A 21690-nucleotide genomic window follows, 5' to 3' on the forward strand; every position below is an offset into this window, starting at 1 on the left:
CAAGATCATAGAATTACAGGAACAAAGGGGCAGGTAAAGGGCTTCACTTTGGGAAAAGAGCCTCTTCTAAGACTTGAAGGAAAAGGAAGGAGTTAGTAATTGGGAAAATACAGAATGGTTGACAAATACAGTGCACACAAACCTGGACGAGAGCAAATGTTTTTGTTTTTTTGTTTTTTTTTAATAAATTTATTTATTTATCTTTGGCTGTGTTGGGTCTTCGTTTCTGTGCGAGGGCTTTCTCTAGTTCCGGTGAGCGGGGGCCACTCCTCATCGCGGTGCGCCGGCCTCTCACTGTCGTGGCCTCTCTTGTTGCGGAGCACAGACTCCAGATGCACAGGCTCAGTAGTCGTGGCTCACGGGCCTAGTTGCTCCGCGGCATGTGGGATCTTCCCAGACCTGGGCTCGAACCCGTGTCCCCTGCATTGACAGGCGGATTCTCAACCACTGCGCCACCAGGGAAGCCCGAGAGCAAATGTTTTTAATAACGGAGGTCACACATGGAACAAGACTTCAGCAAGGCGAGGTGAGACTTTACAAAGGACGTGGAGGTCTTGATTTCAAGAGGAGTTGAAGAAGCGAGGGAAGAAGTCGTGGGGACCGTCAAGGGAAGAATAGGCTACTCTTTCACATAGTGAACCGAGTCTTTAAAAGCAATTGCCTGCCAGGGGTGGGGGAGGCCATGGATGTGCATTAAGTTGTTCAGATGAGATTACAGAGAAAGAAGACTGGAGACTAGCTCCTCAGAACCGCCTCCCTAACGGGCCTGAATGCAGCCAGTCATGGTATAAAGCACACGGTGGGATTTCCGCTCTCCTCTTCTGTCGAACAGAGGGGGCAGAGGGGGCGTTGTGCTTCAGACGGTGTTTGAGAGGACAAATAAACTTTGTGGGCTGACCCACTGACGATGATAATAACTTTTCCTAGAAAAGAGCCTCGTGCCTTAGTCATTAGCCAAATTTCTAATCATACCAGTCATCTGAAAAACATAGATTGTGGCCATCAGGTCGAGCTATTTTGAATAGATTAGATAACTTAATAGTATTATTAGAAAATCAAAGCCCTATCTAGCAGGCCTACAGCGGTGCTTATAAGTCATCTTTCTAAATAAAGCACAATATTTATTATGTACAATGATTTTTGCTATCAATCATGGATAATATGTTATACCAATAATGGTAATATGAAGGAGTACAGTAATACCGTTCATTCAGGCTTGGGTTTGTAAATTTTGTAGTTTATTGACCATAAAAAAAAAAAAAAATCAATTGCCTGATGGTCTCTAGACGTTTCTTCCAGCATTATTATTCCAGGAATCTACACCTTCTGAATAAGTGCATCTCACTGACAATAGAATGTATCCCTGCTCCGCAACTTCCTGGTGACTGCACTGTCTAGAAAGAAAGAAATATATGTGCAAGAATAATACATATCCAAGCAGTTAGAACCATTGGTTAAAAGAGACAGGAAAAAAAAAACAAAAAGAAAGAAGGAAGTGTATCTGAGAAGGTGACTATTACCAGGGACAATTTTGGGTACTTGTTGACAGAGAACCTGACGGGGGAACCAAGTATACCTGGTGGCAGGTATCTTGGTTGGCGATGGAGCTTTGGACAGGGGTGGCAGGTACTCTTGGCTGGCTGACCCAACTCCCATCCACAGCTGTCTTCACCCCCCCTTTTTGGAGCCACTTTTAAGTTACAGGTAGCTGCAACTTGAAATGTAAGAGAGTTTGCTGGATGAGGCTTCTAATAAGACACCCTGGGTGGGTATCCTCCCCCTTTCTGTTCCTCCAACCTGACCGTGAACCCGCCACCTGGAGGTGCAATAGCCACTCTCAGTGCCATTTAGACTCAAACGAACGACTAAAGAGGGTGGAGCCAGGAAGAGCTGGGGATGAGCGTGCCCCAGGGGACCCTTGGTCATGTCTGGAGGCATTTTTGGTTGTTGCACTCGGGGGTGGTGCTACTGCATCTGGTGGGTAGAGACCAGGGATGCGGCCCAACATCTTAAACTACCCAAGACAGCCCCTACCACGAAGAACTATCCAGCCCCGAATACCAAGTGCCACGGTAGAGATTATCTGCTCCTGGGGAAAGTCCAGTGGAGCTGTTGTGTGAGTCCTAGATTGCCTGCCTTAGGATTTCTTGTTATGGGAAGAAAAAACCCAATCGTTTAAGCTCCTGAGTTGGGCTATCTGTTATTTGTGGCTGAGTGAATCCCAAGTCGCTACAGCAGGGAAGCTCTTTGATTTAAGCCTGTCCCAGGGTAATCTCCAGATGACACTTCCTTTAGATGATTCTTACTGGCACTTTCCACGATTGTATGGGACAACCCGACCCATCTTTGAAACAGAGAGATGACAACCATTCAGTAGCTTCTTCTGCCAGAAGATGCCAACACCAATGGTGCCCTCCACCCACGTCGCCAGTAGGATCGGCTGGGTCCAAGATCACAGGCCTAAACGAGAGATTAGAAGTCATTAGAGGCATGCTTTTCAGAACCAGTGGCCTCAGAATTGGGGGCCCATTCTACTCTTCGTAATAAAACAATGTGTCTTTCTAGCTTAGATGTCTGTAATTCAAATGTACCAATACAGTTCAAAGTGATTTCCTAGAATTACATCATATTTGTCAGAAAAGTTTTGAAAGCTGTTCATTATTATACACATGAAGGCATTCTATAAACATCTCTCCATGCTAGGGCAACTGAAATATAATGTATCATTTAATCAACTCTACTGTCAAGTAGGTCACACCCATGGTAGGCAAGCCAGGGTATCTTGTTGTCTTTTTTTTTTTTCTCCTCTATTCTTTCTCAATGTTTCTTTCTCTTCTCTCTTCTCTTTTCTTTTGCTTCTACTGTTTTGGTTCCCTGCTGCTGGTGCTGAGTGGATACACTAAGATTCCTTCCTATTCTTGAAGGATAAAGGTTTTGTGGGATGGAGGTTGGAAAGGGGAGATAAAACCTGATCTAATAAACAGCCTGCAGGATACACCGGCAGCGAATAATAGCATTATTTCTCCAACTTCCACACCTTTTAGACCTGCTAATGAATCCATGCTTTTCCTTCTGACCTAGAAAGATGAAAGCAACTCAGGGACCTGGTACCTTGATCCTTCCTTCTTTATTCCTCCTGGATGACATTTCTCCTGCCTCCCTGGGATTTTACCCCTGGAGACTGTGGGTGGTTCTGACGGTCAGCACATTCCCTTCTCAGTTTCATATGAGGAATAATGGATCAGGACCCCGTGGGAGGTGAATTCAGGTCACCAAAATAGCATTAGAGGGAATCAGGTTAAGAAATGGAGGGGGCTGAGGTTTGGGGCACCTGGTTCTCTGGATCTGGGTCAGGAGGAAGTTCCTCACAGTCTCATCATCAAAGTTGTAGTTGACCAACCAGAAGACACAGAGATGCTGATATTTTGTGACCAACTCCAGGACCGTCCGGAAACCTTCAGCCGTGTCGAAATCCTGCGCCCCGCTCCCCTGCTCCCAGGCATAGATGGTGAGCAGCTCCAAGGCATATTTGGGGGGCAGAGACCCCTTTTGCTTCAGTTTGCTTCCACACTGAGGGAAGAGTGGAAACATCAGACGATACTGGTTAAAGCAGGAAGGTGAAATGAGCGTAGCAAGAGCTGTAGAGGGTGCACATGAAGGACTGCTGGGGCCGCAGTAGGGCACCCAAGTCTTGAGACGCAGTGCTGGGACTGGTCTGGGAAGGGTAACTTTGCAGCTTAAAGGCAGCCCACACAGGCTTCTTTGTTGTGCTTTGGCTTTATGTGACTTCCTGGAGTTATAACATAGTACCATTTACTAAAGACCCACTGTGTGCTAATTATGGGGCCAGACATTCCACCTACGTCATTCATTCCTGATCCCCCAACATCCCTACACAGGGGGCAGAGGTCGCCATGATGAAGTCATGGGGAAGTGAAGTGACTTGCTCAAGGTCACCCTGTAGCCCTGAGCACCCTGAGCACCCTGGGGCTGGGTGTAGAGGTGGAAACCACAGGGTTCAGTCTCCTCGGGTTTCAGGAAGCTGGACACAGAAAGGAGACATCTCCTGAAAGAGCTGCTATTGTGCTGGGTGTCTGCTGTCATGAAAATACTCAGAAACTACCCTGTGAGCAAGACTGATGGAAGTGAAGGGGGGCGAACCAGTAAAATGCAGAAAATGCAGCCCCTGGCGCTGCCTGTCGCTTCAACCTGCCTTCCAAGAGGTAGCATCTGTGTCTATTAATTATGGACACCCAGCAGCAGATAAGCCATGCGGGTGACTTGTAGGCATGAAAATCCCAACTTCAGCTGCCCTTTGGAGGCACGATAACTTGGATTCCTGCAGACTTCTTTGGGTGTCAGAGCAAAAGCAAACTAAACCATGTGTAGCAGCTTTGTTGGTAGGAGATGCTTACATCTGACCCATCTCAATGGGGTTAGTGATGGGAACCCCACAAAGATACTCAGGGTTAGGAGTGGGAAGATTCTGTAATGTGGTCCAGCCCCCAGCATGGGAGACTGTGAGCACCTGGTAAGTGCTGATTTCATGGTCACAGAGTACTGATAAAAATAATACCAGATGGCCAGGACAAGAGCTGTCATACCCATTTGTACCAGTGCTTCACCAGGCGAATTAAATCCTTCAGTTTGGTGGGCCGGGAGCAAACGAAATTGCGCTGTAGCTCTGTGAAACAGGTAGAAAATTCTCCCCCTAGGGCGTCTGAGGATTTATGCAAACGGATGAGGTCAGCATAGATCCTGGGGCTGGGTGTAAAGCCAGATTTCAGTTCACCTAACATGGGGAAGAAATTTACATTATGCTTTAATCTGTATAGAAAGTAACAGATTTCAAAACACTGTTGACAACTATAATTTAATTCTGGGAAATTATTTTGAACTCTATTCGTGTATGTGAATTACTGATGTCTAAGATATTGGGTCATCTCTAGAGTAATGAGATATTAAAAATTACATGGTTTATATGAGTATAGGTGGTATTTATTATTAAAGTGTTATCTAGACCTGCACTGTCCAATAGGGTAGCCATCAGCCAAGGTGGCTATTTGCATTAGGAAAGGAAAATCAAATGAAAAATTTAGTTCCTTACTCGTACTAGCAACATTTCAAGCTCTCAATAGACACAGAACACAGATATAGGACATTTTCGTTATCCCAGAAAGGCCTTCTGGACAGTGCTGATGTGAAGTTTGCAAACTGTGGCCCCCAGACTAAATCTGGCCACCTGCTTGTTTTTGTAAATAAAGTTTTTTCAGAACACAGTCACGCCCACTTATTAATGTATCGTCTATGGCTGTTTTCAAGCTACAAAGGCAGAGTTGAGCAGTTGTGACAGATACCTTATGGTCCTTAAAGCTGAAAATATTTGCTCTCTTGCCTTTTATTAAAAAAGTTAGCTGACCCCCTACCTATATACTGTCATTTCCTCTCTAAAGACCCTAAGAACCATTCAGAGGGAAGGTACCAGAGTCTTCTTGATTTTGATTTGGAAAATGCCTGAAATAGCCTTGGTTTCTTTTAATACACCATTGTGTATCTGTCACTCACGAATTGAATTTCTAAAGGAGTTTTTGCCTAAGATCGAAGGCGAACACCCAGATTTCCTGTCTTTGCCTCAGAATTTCTCCCACAGTCTGTTTTTTCATTTCCTTCCCTAATACTTGAGGCATTTTATCTATAAATGTGTACTGAATTCCTGTGTACCCCATTCTTTGACAGATGTTGTGAATGACACCATGGGACTATAAGATGTGGGTTCTGGCCGTCGTAGGGATAAAATAAACGAGAATGAAAATGTATACAGGTGTAAGGTATTGCTGTCATTATGAATGCCACCTGTTGGGGCACCGGACCAGGTCCGATCAGTAAGTCACGTGACTTTCCCTCCACCCCCCCCCCCCCTCCCCCCATCACACCAGAATCCCTCTTCCTCTTCCAGAAGCTCAAATCTTAGGAGTCTTACCCAGGGCATTAAATGCAGGCAGCACATCAAAGTCAACACTTTCGTTGAGGACTTTGGATTTCAGAGTGAAGCTCAGCACCCGAGGAGCCTTCCATTTTGAAATCTCAAACTTCACTTCAAAATCCTTCGCCTGCTGACAGGCTTCCAGCTGCTTATGGATTTCCTTGATGATTCTGCATCTCTCGTTTTTTTGGGAGGTGTAGCTTTTCAGCGAGTCCACGAACACAACAAGGTCGGCGTCGGAGCCACTCTTCAGAGCCGTGCCTTTGGCGGTTGACCCCCCCTAGGGAAGAAAGGCAAATCGAGATACAGCACTTTCTAGAGCTTGAGCCCTCACCCCCATGGGCTGGCGCCCGTTGGGCTAATTAATGAGGTTGCCAGGGGCAGTGCCAAGTTCGAGTCTCCAGTTAGGGCTGATTCCAAAGCAGAGTGTTTCATTTTCCAAACAAATAGAATCATCTGGTTCCAAAGGTGGCTCATCTCGTGCCATTTGATGTGTGAATTTGCCCACAAACAATGGATGGGCTAGTTATAAATGACCTGCTTCTCAAGTCAACTTCCTAAAGATTTCTGGTAAAGACTACGTAGCTTTACAGACTTACAGACATGGAGAACAAACTAGTGCTTACAGTGAGGAGAGGGAAGTGCAGAGGGGCACTACAGGGGTGGGGACGTAAGAGGTGTAAACTGTTAGCAATAAAATAAGCTACAAGGTTATATTGTACAACATGGGGTATATAGCCAATATTTTATAATAACTATAAATGGAGTATAACCTTTAAAAATTGTGAACCACTATACTGTACACCTGTAACATATAATATTGTACAGCAACTATACTTCAAAAAACATAAACAAATTTTAAAAAGAGACCATAGTGAGAAAAAATATCATCAACTAATAGTGAAAATCTAAAATTTTCCCCCTAGATAAAACAAAATTCGAATGGATCAATATGCAATGAGCAAATTTTAAACACAAGGCACTGTATTAATATCAGTTGAATGTGCTCTGTTAGACATTATATAGATCCCTTTGCATACTTGATCTTATGAAATACAGTCCTCAAGATGTCCATTTACAGTATACTGGACAAACAAACAAAAAAAGAGTATGTAGCTTTATTTGAATTCCTGTGACCTGAAATAAATCAAACTAAAGGCAAGCCTGACATCATCTCTTCCCTCCTGCAATCTGGGGACCATTGGATGAATATTCATCATTTAGATGCAGGGGTCGGCAAACTTTCTCTAAAGCATTAGATGATACATATTGTAGGCTTTGTGGGCCACGTGTGTCTCTGCCACATAAGTTTCTACTTCCCCCTCCTCACTTTTCTCCTCCCCATCCTCCTCCTTTTCCTCTTCTTCTTCCTCCTCTCCCTTCTTCTCCTTCTTCTTCAACTATGTAAAAATGTAAAACCACTCTTAGCTCGCTGGCCCTGGCTTGCCAAGCTCTGCACGAGGCAGCTTAGGCAGGCACACAGGTTCATTCTGTCTATTTTGTGAAGTTCTCCCTGAAGGCACAGCTCCTTAGCTGACGGGCGTCTTTGAGAGTGAGTCGGGGAAAAGCCAGCTTCGCACGGAGCTCTCTCAATGCCACAACTTCGGTGGGATTTGCTCTGAGCATCAACCCGCATGTATGTTTTCCTGGTTTTCCCCAGAAAGCTCATTTGATTTCTGCAAAGGCAATGTTTATTTTACCCATGGGTAGTGAATGCCTGGCTACTTGGCCTAGGAGGCGAGGGGAGGGAGTGGAGCTTCCTGTACACAGATGCTCAATTAATCCCTGGTCCATGCCACTTCATTCATGCAGCTGGTCTCCCGGGCCACAGCCCCCTCCCTACATTCTCCAGCTGGCACCTCCTCCATCACCTCAGCAGACAACTCTTTCTTGCAACCAACTTCAGGAAGATAGAAAGCAACTTCTTATCGGCCAAAGGCTCTCTTCCTATTTTCTTCTTTGATGTGTCATTAACGTTTCTTATTTATTTACTATCATGTTAATGAGAGGCTGGGGAAGGAGAGGACAAAATGAGTGCTTCAACAATGGTTCACTGACCATGAACACAGCCAGTCTTGTTTTCCCTCAAATTAACCTCGTGAGACATTTTACTCACGGCGCATGGGACGTCGGTACTGGTCCCCAGACCCGTCCCAGGGCAGCATGCACACAGATCTGTTTTTTGTATCACGGCAAATGTTTTTGCTCACAGGTCAGCACTTTTCTCCCTCCCTTCTTGTGACCCTGGACACACAGTTATCTGGTTGGTGGCCAACAGACGGAGGCAAGTGTGTCAGCGCGTGACCTTGGAGTCTTGGACAAGAATGGCCCCATCTGCTGAATCTCTAGCTCAGTTGATGGGATGAATTGAAACCAGGAAGACTGTCACTTTTTGTTTTAATACACGTGGAGCTTAGAATCTGCTGTGGTTTGAATGGTGGCCCCCCCAAAAGAGATGTCTGCTGGCAACACGTGTGAATGCGATGTTTTTTGGAAAAAGGGTCTTTATAGATGTAATTAAGTTAGGGATCTGCGGGCCCTAAATCCAATGACAAGTGTTCTTAGAAGGGAAGAGAAGAAAGACCCAGAGGAGAAGGTGACGGGGAGAGGGAGGCAGAGATTGGAGTGATGCACTACAAGCCAAGCACCAGCAAGCGTTGCCAGCAGCTCTCGGAGGTTAACACAGAATCAGAAGTCTATTGTGAATGGGACTTCCCTGGCAGTCCAGTGATTAGAACTTGGCACTTTCACTGCCGTGGGCCGGGCTCAATCCCTGAAGATAACCAGGTCGGGGAACTAGGATGCCGCAAGCCGCACAATGTGCACCCCCCAAAAGTCTATTGTGAATGACGTAGGCGGTGCATCAGCACCCTCCACTGAAAACCAGGGTCCTAGCTGCCCATCTCCCCAGCTTCCCTCCCTCATCCTTTGTCCTCACATTTCCAGTGGTCACGAGCATTGCAGAGTTACAGGAACGGCTTAGTCCCCATCAATAACAAAGGGAAAGGCCATTGCTCACCTTGACAATCTTCTGACACTTTGTAGTTGAATGTCGAAAGCAATTTTCTTTAAGGAACTTACAGATGACATCAACAGCTTTCTTGATCTGATCTAGGAAAGTCCTGTTGGGCTGGAGACAGTCCTTGATGAACTTATCTAGAAGATGGCCTGGGGTCACGTAGAGCGGTGCAGGCTGTGGAAGGAGCCCGCTGTGAGATGCCGCCTGCCAGCCGCCTGCCCCCACCCCCGCTTCCTCCCCTGCCGGCTCTGCCCCCGATCTCTCCCTCCTGCTCCCAACTCTCCTGCTGGTACCTTTGTCATCCTGAGTTCTTGCATTGACATATCCCCAGAGCATACCTGAGCGTTTCGGGTGGTACCCAAGAGCCCCCAGAAACAGAACCTCTCCTAGTTGCTCCTCTCACCCTCTGGAAGGGATCTGGATCCTTCTCCCAACAGGTCTGTGAAGACCTGGCTCCAAATTACTGTCTAGTTTCCGCTTTCTGTTCCGGGATCGTCCACAAATGGCCAGCACCTCTTGGCTTCTCCGACTGCTCTGTTCCTTCCTTATTTTCCCATTTATTATAGGTATTTTTGACTTCTGATGATCACACTCATTCCTTTTTCAAGGTTCTATCAGCCTCTGTTAAACACCCTGTGCCCAGGTGGATTGGTTTCCCCGCACTGCCGTAACAAATCACGGTTCTAGACGTCTGCAATAAAAGTGTAGGCAGGGCCATGCTCCCTCCAAAGGCTCTAGGGGAAATCCTTCCTTGTGTCTTCCAGCTTCTGGAAGTCCACGGCCTTCCTTGTCTTGTGGCTGCATCATGCTGACCCCTGCCTCTGTTGTCACGTGGCTTTCTCCCTTCTGTGTCTGTGTCCCTGTGTATCTTCCTATAAGGGCACCAGTCACTGGTTTCAGGGTCCACGCTGATCCAGGATGACCTCTTAACGGGTAATACCTGCAAAGACCCTACTTCCAAAGAAGGTCACATTCTGAGGATCCGGGTGGACATGAATTTTGCGGGACACTATTCAACCCTCCACCCCAGGGGATGCTGTTCCCTCTAAGTGTGTTGAAGAGAGGGCTGTCCTGGAGTCAGAGGGGCCGTGTGTTCAGTCTGAAGGGACAGTTACCTGTTCTCTAATCCAGTGGGACCGTGGAGGGTGGGACCTGCTCACTCCCTTGTACCTGTGGTCACTTCTGGAAGGAAACCATATTCTGATGTCTAAATGGGGTCTGACACCTGCATAAAAGTGAAGTTCTCTCCTCTCCAGTAGAAAACATCAGATGGGATGTGCTCCATGGACCACAGGTCATGACACCTCAGCATCTTCTCTTCCCTGTTCTGCGTGCTCTGGTCAGGCCTCAGTCTGCAGAGGCAGTTTACTTCTTGCTAGTGGGAGGGAGAATAGTGATATCACCCCCCCCCCACACACACAAAGTCCACGTCCTGCTCTATGACTATTACCCTATATGGAAAATGGGACTTTGCGGATATGATCAAATTTGTGTTGATAGATGTGCTTCTCCTCTGGGGGATGGGAGGGGAAAAACCAATGCATCTGGCCCTTCATTAGTTCTCCCATTTGCAGCCTCGCTTCTCGCTCTCGCCCCCAATGCCTGCTTCAGTAGAGCTCAGAGGTTGTCCCAGCATCCGCAGGGGTGACTGCCACCCACGTCTCTTGGGCTCTGCTCCATTTCATCTGTCACCACCTTCTCACCTGCTTTCTCTCTTGCAGAAACGAATTGAAATCTCTCATCTGCAGGTGCCTGCCTTTACTCTTTGTTCAATTTTGCACTTTACTATCATTTTAATGGAAGAGGACATCCCTAATGGTGTGTTATAGACTGAATTGTGTCCCCCTAAAAGATATGTTGAAGTCCCAACCTCTAGGCCCTATGAATGTGACCTTATATGGAAATAGGGTCTTTGCAAACAGGTAATCAAGTTAAGACGAGGTCATTACTGTGGGCCCTAATCTGGTACGACTGGTGTCCTTATAAGAAGAGGAGAGAGACACAGAGACAGACATGCCTGGAGGGAGGACATTGTGAAGACACCACGCACACACACAGAGAAGGCCGTGTGACAACAGAGGCAGAGATTGGAGTGTTGCTGCCACAGGCCACGGACTGCTAACGACCACCAGAAGCTGGAAGAGGTGAGGAAGGACTTTTCCCTAGAGCCTTCAGAGGGAGCATGGCCCTGCCAACATCTTGATCTTGGATTTCTAGCCCCCAAAACTGTGAAAGAGTAAATTTCTGTTGCTTTAAGCCACCAGTGCATGGTGCTTTGTCATGGCACCTCTGGGAAACCAGCTCACGGTGATCTTGGATAAGGCTGCAGTCTGAGTATCGGGAGGGCCCTGCCTGCAGCAGGACACGAGCTATATTGGAAAGCCCTCTCACCAGAACATTCCAGGACAGTCCAGGTGACTCGTTCAGCCTGAGAGAAAATAACCAGGTTTGAGCTTCTTGTTTTAGCAGCTGCCAGCAGGTGTTATCTTTGCTCACATTACTGGTTGGGTCAGTTGGATCCAAGATCACCGGCCTATGAATTTGATTAAAAAAAATCAGTTGGGAGAAGAAATCAACTTGGGGGAAAGAGGCCTGGACTGGGCATCTGGAAACCTGGATTTTACCTCCTGCAGTTCCTCCCAATTGCTGAAGTGCTCTAAGATGTCTAGCCTCTCTGGTCCTGTGTTCTCTGCTTTACAGACATGTTCCATTCATAACCTAATAAAATGGTCTCCTCTTTCTGCTGACCCCTCCTCTCTTTGCCCCTTCCTTCTATGAGGGGAAGTGTTTGCTTTGGGGACAAAATGTGACAATGGTTTAGAATGTGAAAAGCATCGAAGCGTCCCTCTTTCAGACAGACCTCTCTTTGCCTCCCTACCCACTGCTGCTGGCATTCTTTTGGTGCATGCTTGGCCGGGAAAGACAGGGATGCACCCTCATTCTAAGGGGGCACAGCCTGGCATGTAGATAAAGAGGTAAGGAGAGAGGGCCGTGGGAAGTTTGGTACCTCGGGGATCGGAGGTGGCCCAGCAGGATGTTGCGGACGGTCTCATCCTCAAAGTTGTAGTTGACTGTCCAATAGACACACAGCTGCTCCTGCTTGCTGATAAGCTCCAGAACAGTCCTGATACCTTCAGCTATATCAAAGTCTTCTGCTCCACACCCCTGTTCCCAGGCATAGACTGTAAGCAGCTCCAGCGCATACAGGGGCAGCAGGGATGAATCCTTCAGCGTTTCCTGGCACTGTGGAAGGAGAAGAGTGTAGCAGATAATTTGGAACCCAGTTCCGCCCATGCCAGGGGTCTGAAATCAAGAAACTAGAAGTCTATAGGAAGTCACTGTCCCCTGTCAGTGATTGAAATGATATCATGGCTAAAATTCGATGGACTGACAATAGCAAGTGTTGATAAGAATGTGGAGCACCTGAAATTGTCGTACACTGCTGACAGGAGTGTGATTTGGTACAACCATTTGGGAAAACTATTTGGGTGTATTTACTAAAGTTATATATATATATATATATTCCACAGATTTATTCATATATGCCATGTGTATATGTATACACATATACATATATATACACAGATAAGGTATATATAATGTATATATGTACAATGTGTGTATATATATGAGGTATATGTGTGTGTGTGTGTATATATATACACACACACACACACACATACATATATAAGGTATACCTTATAGCACAGCAGTCTCACTCCTGCATATTCACCCAAGAGAAATGACTGCTTAAATTCACAAAAAGACATGTAGGGGAATATCCACTGTAACCTAATTCATAATATGGCCCTCAGCAGTAGAATGCATCCATGTACAGTGTATTAATGCAATGGAATAGTACAAAACAATGAAGAACCACTACTCCCTGCAACAACACGGACAAACCTCTCAGGCATAATATTGAGCAAAAGATGGCAAACACGAAGTACATGCAGTATGATTCCATTGACATCAAGTTTAAAAACAAGCAAAACTAATTTGTGGTAACAGATGTTAGTATAGTGGTTTATTTGGGGGGAGTATGGTCTGGGAGTGGGCGTCCTGCTGGAGCGCAGGAAACGTGCCCTATTTTGATCTGGGTGTTGCCTGAAAGGCTATAAAAACACATTGAGCTGTAATCTTTTTTTTTTGTCCTTTGCCCACACGGCATGTGGGATCTTAGTTCTCCCACCAGGGTTCGAACCAGCACCCTCTGCACTGCAAGGGCAGCATCTTAACCATTGGACCACCAGGAAATCCCTGAGCTGTATTCTTAACATTGTTGTACTTTACCCAACGTGAATTATCTCAGTAAAAGGGAAACGGATGATAGCAATAGACATGCAATTTGAAGTTTACCTTTTGACACCAGTACTTTACCAAGAGGATCAAATCCTTCAGCTTGCTGGGATGGTTGCTAAAAAACTTCTCCTGGAGTTCAGTGAAGCAGATTGAGAACTCACCGGGGCTGGCTTTCACCATATCCAAGGCTCTTTTGAGCTCTCGATAGGTGCAGAGGCTGGGCTTCTCACTTAAGCCTGGTGTGAAACAGAAACAGAACTTTTGGTTTTCATGGAACCTGGTCTCGGTGAGCCCACAAAGGCTGGATGTGGTTTGGTAGCACACATTCACTGCTTCATCTGTAAGAGGCCTGGTGCATTTGCATAAAAGGTGAGGGGCGGCTTGTCCTGCTAGATAATAACATGTAGTTAGGCTAATATTTAGTAAAGAAAGTAATTTAAAAATTTCTCAGTAGTTTACTTTTCTCAGAAAGCGACCATTATTGTTTCCGTCTAGGAAAGGTTATCTGTTTGGAATGTGTAGCTCTGCCGCTATCTGGTGGCAGCTTCTCCGTACTACATGTGAGGAAGAGCTGATTTCTCGTTCTCACATCATTCTTTGCGAGATGGAGTGCAGCCAGCAGAGGGCGCTCTAGCCTAATCTCCAGCCACCGTGCTCTGAACCAGAGGACGGAACATAGGATTTCCTAGGAATTCTGAGTCACACTCTGTCTCTTCACCTTGACTCCAGCCTTCCTTTGAGTCAGGCACATATACTCAACCCTTATCATCCTAAAGATCTTGCAAGTTAGCTGTTTCTAGCCTTGATCTTACAGTTGGCAAAAGTGGGTTAGTAGTAAGACCAGGATGAGAATTCAAGGCTGCCTACCTTGCAGACTGGTGCATTTTTCTCTGCACTAGGTCACCTTTCTGTGAATGTAAGTCGTCAGGGTGTGTGTGTGTGTGTGTGTGTGTGTGTGTGTGTGTGTGTGTGTCCACCTTGAAGGCACTGGGCCTGGGGCTTAAAAGACCTGGGCTTTTATTCTAGCTCTGTCAGTAACTGGCTGTGTGGCCCTGGACACATTCATTTCGTTCTGCTTCCTCACTTGTTTAATGAGGGGTTGAATTCCAGCTCTGGTATTTAAGTTTGTGATAATATATGTATCTGTGCTTGAGACTAAGCTGTGACTGTTCTTAGTCTTACCCATTCAATCAACCATCCATCCATCTATCCAGTCAACCATCCATCCAGCCATCCAGCCAGCCAGCCAGCCAGCCATCTATCCATTCAAACAGCTGCCCATGGAAGATCTTTGCCTTGATGTTGACCTGACTAGAGGCACATTCCAAATACCTGCTCCAGCTGAACTTTTCCCAGATGTTTGCCCCATCCTCTACCTCTAACCAGCATTTATTCTAGTCTAAATCCTCCAATGTAGTCCACAGAACAGCAGCAATATCATGGCACTGGTTCGAAATATAGAATCCTGGACCCCAATCTCCTGAATCAGAACCTGCATTTTAACAAGTTTCTCAGGTGATTTGTGTGCATGTCACAGTTTGAGATACTCTACTCTAGAGTCTAGAACATTTCCTCCAAAGTCAACTAGGAGACAAGGGAGAAATTCTACAGAAGAGAGTAAGCTCAGGGTAGGAGGAAGCTCCTCTTTTGAAAGTCAACGGTCTCTCAGGACTTTCCTGGTGGTCCAGTGGTTAAGACTCCGCACTTCCACTGCAGGGGGTGCAGGTTCCATCCCTGGTAGGGGAACTAACATCCTGCATGCCACACAGTGAGAAAAGAAAGAAAGGAAAGAAAGAAAGGAAGGAAGGAAGAAAGAAAGAAAGGAAGGAAGGAAGAGAGAGAGAAAGAGAGAGAAAGAAAGGAAGGAGGGAAAGTCTACAGTCCCTCATTTTGGAAAGCACCAGTGGTATTTATTCAGATGCCAGGCTATCTACCACCCCTTTTTTTGGCTTTGCTCTCTTGACAAGCCCCTCCAGACCCAAACCTCCACCCCCCCACACACACCCAGGGGGGCTCACCCAGAGCGTTGAAGGCGGGCAGCATCTCAAAAGTGATGCTCTGCTGTTTTGTGGACAGCTGGATGGTGAGCTTGCCATTGATGCTTTGGATCTCCATCTTGGCTGCCAGCTTCATTGTGAGCTCACAGTGTTTCAACTGTGCCCAGATTTTGCTGAGGAGGTCATGTTGGCTTTTCTTCTGATCCTGGAATTGTTCAAGGCCACCGATGAAGATGACGAGGGTACCATCGGAGTTGCCCCTCAAGACTGTTCTCCGGCCATAGGAGCCACCCTGCCAGCAACAGAGAAGTGGATGTGAGACTCTGAACCCTTTGGGGTCGCAGGGCACCCCGACGGGCAGAAGTATTTCTCACTTCAAGCAAAAGCCCCAAATGTCAACATAGTCTAAAAGCTGAGTGGCAGATGTTCACTTGTCCACCCAAAGAACTGAATCAGGATGCCCATAGCAGCACTTTTTTTAAAATAAATTTATTTATTGTATTATTTATTTATTATTTTTGGCTGTGTTGGGTCTTTGTTGCTGCACACGGGCTTTCTCTTGTTGCGGCGAGCGGGGGCTACTCTTCGTTGTGGTGCACCAGCTTCTCATTGCGGTGGCTTCTCTTGTTGCGGAGCACCGGCTCTAGGCGTGCGGGCTCAGTAGTTGTGGCTCACGGGCTCTAGAGCGCAGGCTCAGTAGCTGTGGCACACAGGCTTAGTTGCTCCGCGGCATGTGGGCTCTTCCCGGACCAGGGCTCGAACCCGTGTCCCCTGCATTGGCAGGCGGATTCTCAACCACTGCACCACCAGGGAAGCCCCATAGCAGCACTTTTCCTACGAGCCCCAAACTGGAGGCAACTTGAATGGCCATCAGCATGGACAAATGTGGTGTATTCATACAGGGAACACATGACAACAATGAAATGATAAACAACAGCTGCACACAACAACATAAATTTCGTCAACAGATGGATCAAAAAAACCCACACACTAAAGCCACACAGTACATGATTTCTTTTATACAGGGTGACCAACCTCTGGTTTACCCTGGACTTGCTCAGTTTTAGCACCAAGAGGCCCATGTCCCAGAAAACCCTTCAGTCCCGGGCAAACTGGGATGGTTGGTCACTCTATACAAAGTTTAAAAATAGGCAAAACTAATCTATGCTATGCTGTCAGACGTCAGGAGAGTGGTTGCCTGGGGTTGGGGGTAGCGACTGGATGGGGGGTTCAGGGGCTCTTGGGTCGGGGCTGGGAATATTTTATTTCTTGATCTGGGCGTAGGTTACACATGTATGTTGTTTGTGGCAATCCATCAGGCTGTACACTTAGATCTGTGCACTTTTTGTATGTATTATTAATATTTTAATTAGAAAAAAGTTAACAGTATTGAGAGGTATGATGGTATAGTGGTTAAGGGTGCATGCTCCCAAACAGATTACCTGAGCTTAAAATCCCAGGTCGGATGCCAACTATTAAATAACTTCTCCACGCTTCAGTTTCCTCATCTGGGCCAAGGCAGGAGATACCAAGTGTCCAGGTATCTTTACTGCTAGGGCTAGTGGGTGTGTGTAAGGGCAGAGGCCAGAAAGCACTGTGACTCCAGAGAAGTGGGATTCCGGTGCCGGAGAGCATGGGGTTTGTGGTGGGCATCCATAAGCCCCTCCCCACCCTAGGGTCCTGGTCCCTTCCCAGCACCCTTTCTTCCCCAAAGGTCCAGAATCTTCAGCCTCAACCCTGGGATTTGTGCCCATAGCACCAAACATTTCTAACTGATGAGAGCTCCCCGCCCCTTGCTGTTGAGAAGACACAGAGCATCCTTGGGTAGTTTTACTGAAGTCTTGTAGACTCAGTTTACTCCTCTGTAAAATGGGGAGGATAAAAACAATAAAAGTAACCACAGCTAATTTACTGCTCTAACTTTGTACCAAGCCCTGTGCAAGAACATTATGTGCTTAAGCCTCATAAGACTTTGCAATGAGTATTATTTCTCTCCCATTTTACAGATTCAGACACTGAGGCACAGAGAGGTTAAGCAACCTGCCCTGGGTCACACAGTAGTAAGGGGTAGAACCAGCTCCCCAACCTGTACTCCTAAACTCTACACCATATCCCACCATCTCACTCGAGTGTGGGGCTAGACAAGATGATGTCTTGTGTGCCCAGGGCCCGGCACACACTAGGTGCTCAGCACCAAGTTTCTCTGCCTTCTGGGTCCCAGAAGCCCTGACCCCAGCCTTCTACTCACTTTGGCCACACTGGTCACCATGGGGAACTGCTCAGCTTCCTGCAGGACTGCACAGATGGTGTCCACGGTCTGGTCGATCCGTTTCTGACAGTCTTCAAAGGGCCTCAGGTTGTCCTGGATAAACTCACCCAGTTTCTGGGCAGGCTGTTTGTAGAGATGGGACTCCCAGTTTCCCATTGCTCTGGCTGGCTGCTGAGATGACAGCTAATGGCAGAGCTGGAGGCAGAAGAGAATGAGGAACTCCTGTGCCAGGAGACTGAAACCGAAACTCATGTCTGGGGAAAAGGAAACTCACAGAACCGTCCCAGCCGGCTGCCTCAGTCCAGGGTTTTGCCCTCCCCCAAGCTGTGATGATCAGCCTTTCAGCTGCTCTCAAGGAATACTTGTGGTTAAAAATGCAGCCTCTGGAGCTGGACTATGAGGGCTTGATACATGCGAGATCTGTGTCCTTGAGCACATTGCCAGTCCTTTTTGTGCCTTGATTTCCCCATCTATAAAATGGGGATAACAATGGTACCTGTCTCACAGGCTTAATGCAAGGATTAAAGACTTGCAAAGTCCTTAGAACAGGACCTGGCACACGGGTAGAGCTGTAAAGTGTTTGTTAAGCAAATAACTTCATAGGGGGCCAAAGGTCATCTTTTTTCTTTTTTTTTAATTGAAGTATAGCTGATTTACAATATTGTGTTAGTTTCAGGTATACAGCAAAGTGATTCAGTTATATCTATATCTGTATATAGTTTTTTTTAGATTATTTCCCCAGAGGTCATCTTTTGAGGCTCTTTCCCCTTCTCCCTGTTCCCAATGGCCTGGGAACTCAGAGTTAATGAGAACAGCGAGGAGAAAGAGACCCAGAGAGGGCACTGACTTGTTCAGGGACACACAGCAAGGCAAGGGCTCAGCCACTCGGGTTTTAGTTCTGCCACTGAGCAAACACAGGTCCCAAGAGGTCTGTGTCTGTGTGCCCAGTTCCTCAGCACACACATGGACACCTGCCAGGTTTCATCGGGCACTTACCCCACCCAGCAAGGAAGGAAAACAGGCCCAGGAGCACACAGGCCAGAGGGGAGACAGACGTGCAACTCTTGTGTTCAGGACCATGAAAATGAAACTCCCAGGCAGCTCCCACTGGCTTCCTCTGTAACACAGAAGGTAAACATCTCCAAGGTGGGACAGAAGCAGACCCCCTTCTCTGTTGTGATGATTAATTTTGTGTCAACTTGGCTAGGACCATGGTACTCAGATATTTGGTCAAACAGTCTTCTAGATGTTTTTTTGAAGGTATTTTTGAGATGAGATCAACATTTAAATCAGTAAACTTCAAGGAAAGCAGATTACTCTCTATAATGTGGGTGGGCCTCATCCAATCAGCTGAAGGCATGAATAGAAAAAAGCCCGGGGACATCCCTGTTGGCACAGTGGTTAAGAATCTGCCTGCCAATGCAGGGGACACGGGTTCGAGCCCTGGTCCAGGAAGATCCCACATGCTGCAGAGCAACTAAGCCCATGCGCCACAACTACTGAGCCTGCGTGCTGCAACTACTGAGCCTGCATGCTGCAACTACTAAGCCCACGTGCCTAGAGCCTGTGCTCCGCAACAAAAGAAGCCACCACAATGAGAACCCCATGCACCACAACGAAGAGTAGCCCCTGCTCGCCGCAACTAGAGAAAGCCTGCAAGCAGCAACAAGGACCCAATGCAGCCAAAAATATAAATTAAAAGAAAAAAGAAAAAAGCCTGATCTCCCCCAAGGAAGAGGGAATTCCACCAGCAGATGCTTCCCTGGGTTTCCAGCCGGCCAGCCTACCCTGCAGAATTTGGACTTGTTGGCCCCTGCAATGGCACAAGCTGACTCATTAAAACAAATCTTTCTCTAAATCTAGATCTATAAAACCTATTAGTTCTGTTAACCTCAAAAGTAAAACAGCCAGTTATTTTACCAGCAAAATGGCTTTATTCGGGAACAGCAGAGAATTTCAATTTGGGACAAGCAGGCTATAGCAAAAGTCATAGGCAAGTCCAACAAACAAAGAAGAGGAACATTATTTTATAGAGAAAAAGGAGGAAGTTGGGAGGGGTTGTTTTGAACGAGAGTCCATTGGAGAAAAGCAAGAATTCAGGGTGATGACAAGTGATTGGCTTAGCTGCCGGGGTAGCCAGTTTCCTCCAAGAGACGCAATGTACATCATTCCTGTCCAGGCCTGTCATTGACAGTGTTTTCCTGTTGATGCTTCTTCTTGTTGGGGTCTGTTGATTGACTGTCTTTCCTATGACTGAATTTCGGTGGTACTTGAGGTGTGTGAGAGCGCCGCCTTCTGGTCTCCTGACTCCACTTAAAATGAGGTTTCCCTTTATGTGTTCATTTTCACTGTTCAGTTTCTCTGGAGAAACTTGATTATCACACCTGCGCATTAAGGGCCCTTCCCTGCCCTTATCTGACTTCTACTGTAACACCTAGAGGTACGCTGGGCAGGCAGAGATCATAAGGCTTCTTTTCTAGATAAGAACATAGAGGCTCAGAGAGTTGAAAAAATTTGCCCAAGATCATACAGCTTGTAAGTTGTCTGACTAGGTTCTAACTACCCACTTTCCAAAGTCGGTGCTTTATTTTTATTTTTAAAATATTTTATTTTGAAATCTTTTGAAACACAAAGAACTCTCTCATATCCTTCATCCTGAAATATTTCACCACATTTGCTCCTCATTCTCTATGTATCAGTATCATTATTACTGAGCCATTTGAGTGCATGTTGCAGATAATTGGGCAGAAGCCAAGAGATTTCCTATATACCGGCCCCCCCGCCTCCTCCCCCTCCCCCACCCACACAGCCTTGCCCACTATCAACATCCCCCAGCAGAGTGGGAGAGTGGGACACTTGTTACAAGTGATGAACCTTCATGGACACATCAGAATCACCCAGTCCCCTTTACTCTTAAATACTTCCATATGTATCCCCTAAGAATATGGGTATCTTGTTACATAAACACAGAATGACAACCCCATTCAGAATTGTACCTTTGATACAATGCTATCATCTCTTATAGCATATATAATGGATATATTCTTATATTCAATTTTTACCAGTTATTCCAATGTTGTTCTTTATAGCAAACCCCCCCCTCCTCCAAATCTAGGATCATGTTACATTTAGATGTCATGTGTCAGAGATGGATCTCCTGGGAAGCCACTGGGAAAGGGATGGTGACTTTTTATTGGGGGAATCCCTCAGTGTTCTAATGGTCCATCCTTGAAGTAGTTTGATGGGGCAGACTGAGCGCCCCTCGTTTGTGGCCCATTTAGTTTGCCCCCAGGGACACCATATTTTATGACCAGCTCCTTAATTCTCTGTGGGTCAGGCCATCCTTACTGCCCCTCCACCCTACCACTCACGAAGAGAAGTGTGTCCACGTCACGGGTAAGTGTTGTCTCATGGCCGCTATGATTTCGGGGTTCTACCATCCCCAGTGCTGTTAGGAGGCCTGTGACAGCATCTTCTCTGGAGGAGGCCACCCGAGCTTCTTAGTGATGCTGAGTCCTCTCACTGGCGTATTCTTTATGGCCTCGGTAACGCTGTATTCTCTGCTTTTCCATGGGAGATAATTTTCTGGACTTATATAGCACATCTACCCAAGCACATCCACTTCCCTGACCTTTGAATCCCATCTTCCACCATCTCCCATGGGAATATCAGCATTTTTGTTCTCACCTGGCAGAAGCTCTCACTTTTTCCATTCTAAGAGCCTGGCTAACAGCAACTTTGCACCGTCTCCTGGGGTCCTTGCCAGGGTGTGAAGTCCTGAATTCCAGGAGGGGACTTCCAAGCCAATAAACTCTTCCGCATCTGACCTGACACTGGAGCCCCTTGATCAAGTGCCCTCGGGGTCACTTCCACACACACCCACCTGACTTTTGCTGCTACACGCTGCCCGGGTCTTCTGGCTGTTTGGGATATAGGTCCATCCCTCCCTCAGCAGGCCCAGCACGCCCCCGGCTGGGCTATTTTGGGACTCAACCCTACTCATAGTCCTAGTGGACAGGAGGGGAAGTGGGTGCCGGTCCTGCGGGGTCTTATGGAAGAGAGACCTCTGCAGAGTCTCCTTGCAAGGGGGGAGGTGCTAGCTTTTAACAGAAGGGGTAGA

At 46.8% G+C, this 21690-nt stretch overlaps 1 protein-coding gene across 3 annotated transcripts; it reads right to left on the reverse strand.

Moving 5' to 3' along the window:
- Window positions 1-1209: 1209 nt before the first annotated feature.
- On the reverse strand, window positions 1210-17815 carry OAS2 (2'-5'-oligoadenylate synthetase 2). 3 transcript variants are annotated; one of them, XM_059894363.1, is made up of 11 exons: window positions 17550-17815; window positions 15323-15593; window positions 13362-13540; window positions 12010-12245; window positions 11394-11535; window positions 9003-9176; window positions 5981-6263; window positions 4605-4792; window positions 3332-3570; window positions 2307-2460; window positions 1210-1394 (listed from the first exon to the last, which is right to left on the reverse strand). In XM_059894363.1, exons 1-11 carry the CDS (start codon window positions 17724-17726, stop codon window positions 1305-1307), a joined length of 2133 nt encoding a protein of 710 aa, XP_059750346.1. In that variant the 5' UTR covers window positions 17727-17815; the 3' UTR covers window positions 1210-1304. The 3 variants fall into 3 exon arrangements, with proteins under 3 accessions (XP_059750346.1, XP_059750347.1, XP_059750348.1); XM_059894364.1 differs by having other exon boundaries at window positions 1210-2460; XM_059894365.1 differs by lacking the exons at window positions 1210-1394; window positions 3332-3570; window positions 4605-4792 and having other exon boundaries at window positions 2377-2460.
- Between the last annotated feature and the right edge of the window lie 3875 nt (window positions 17816-21690).

This window comes from Balaenoptera ricei, chromosome 14, assembly GCF_028023285.1.
Source record: "Balaenoptera ricei isolate mBalRic1 chromosome 14, mBalRic1.hap2, whole genome shotgun sequence".
NCBI lineage: Eukaryota > Metazoa > Chordata > Mammalia > Artiodactyla > Balaenopteridae > Balaenoptera > Balaenoptera ricei.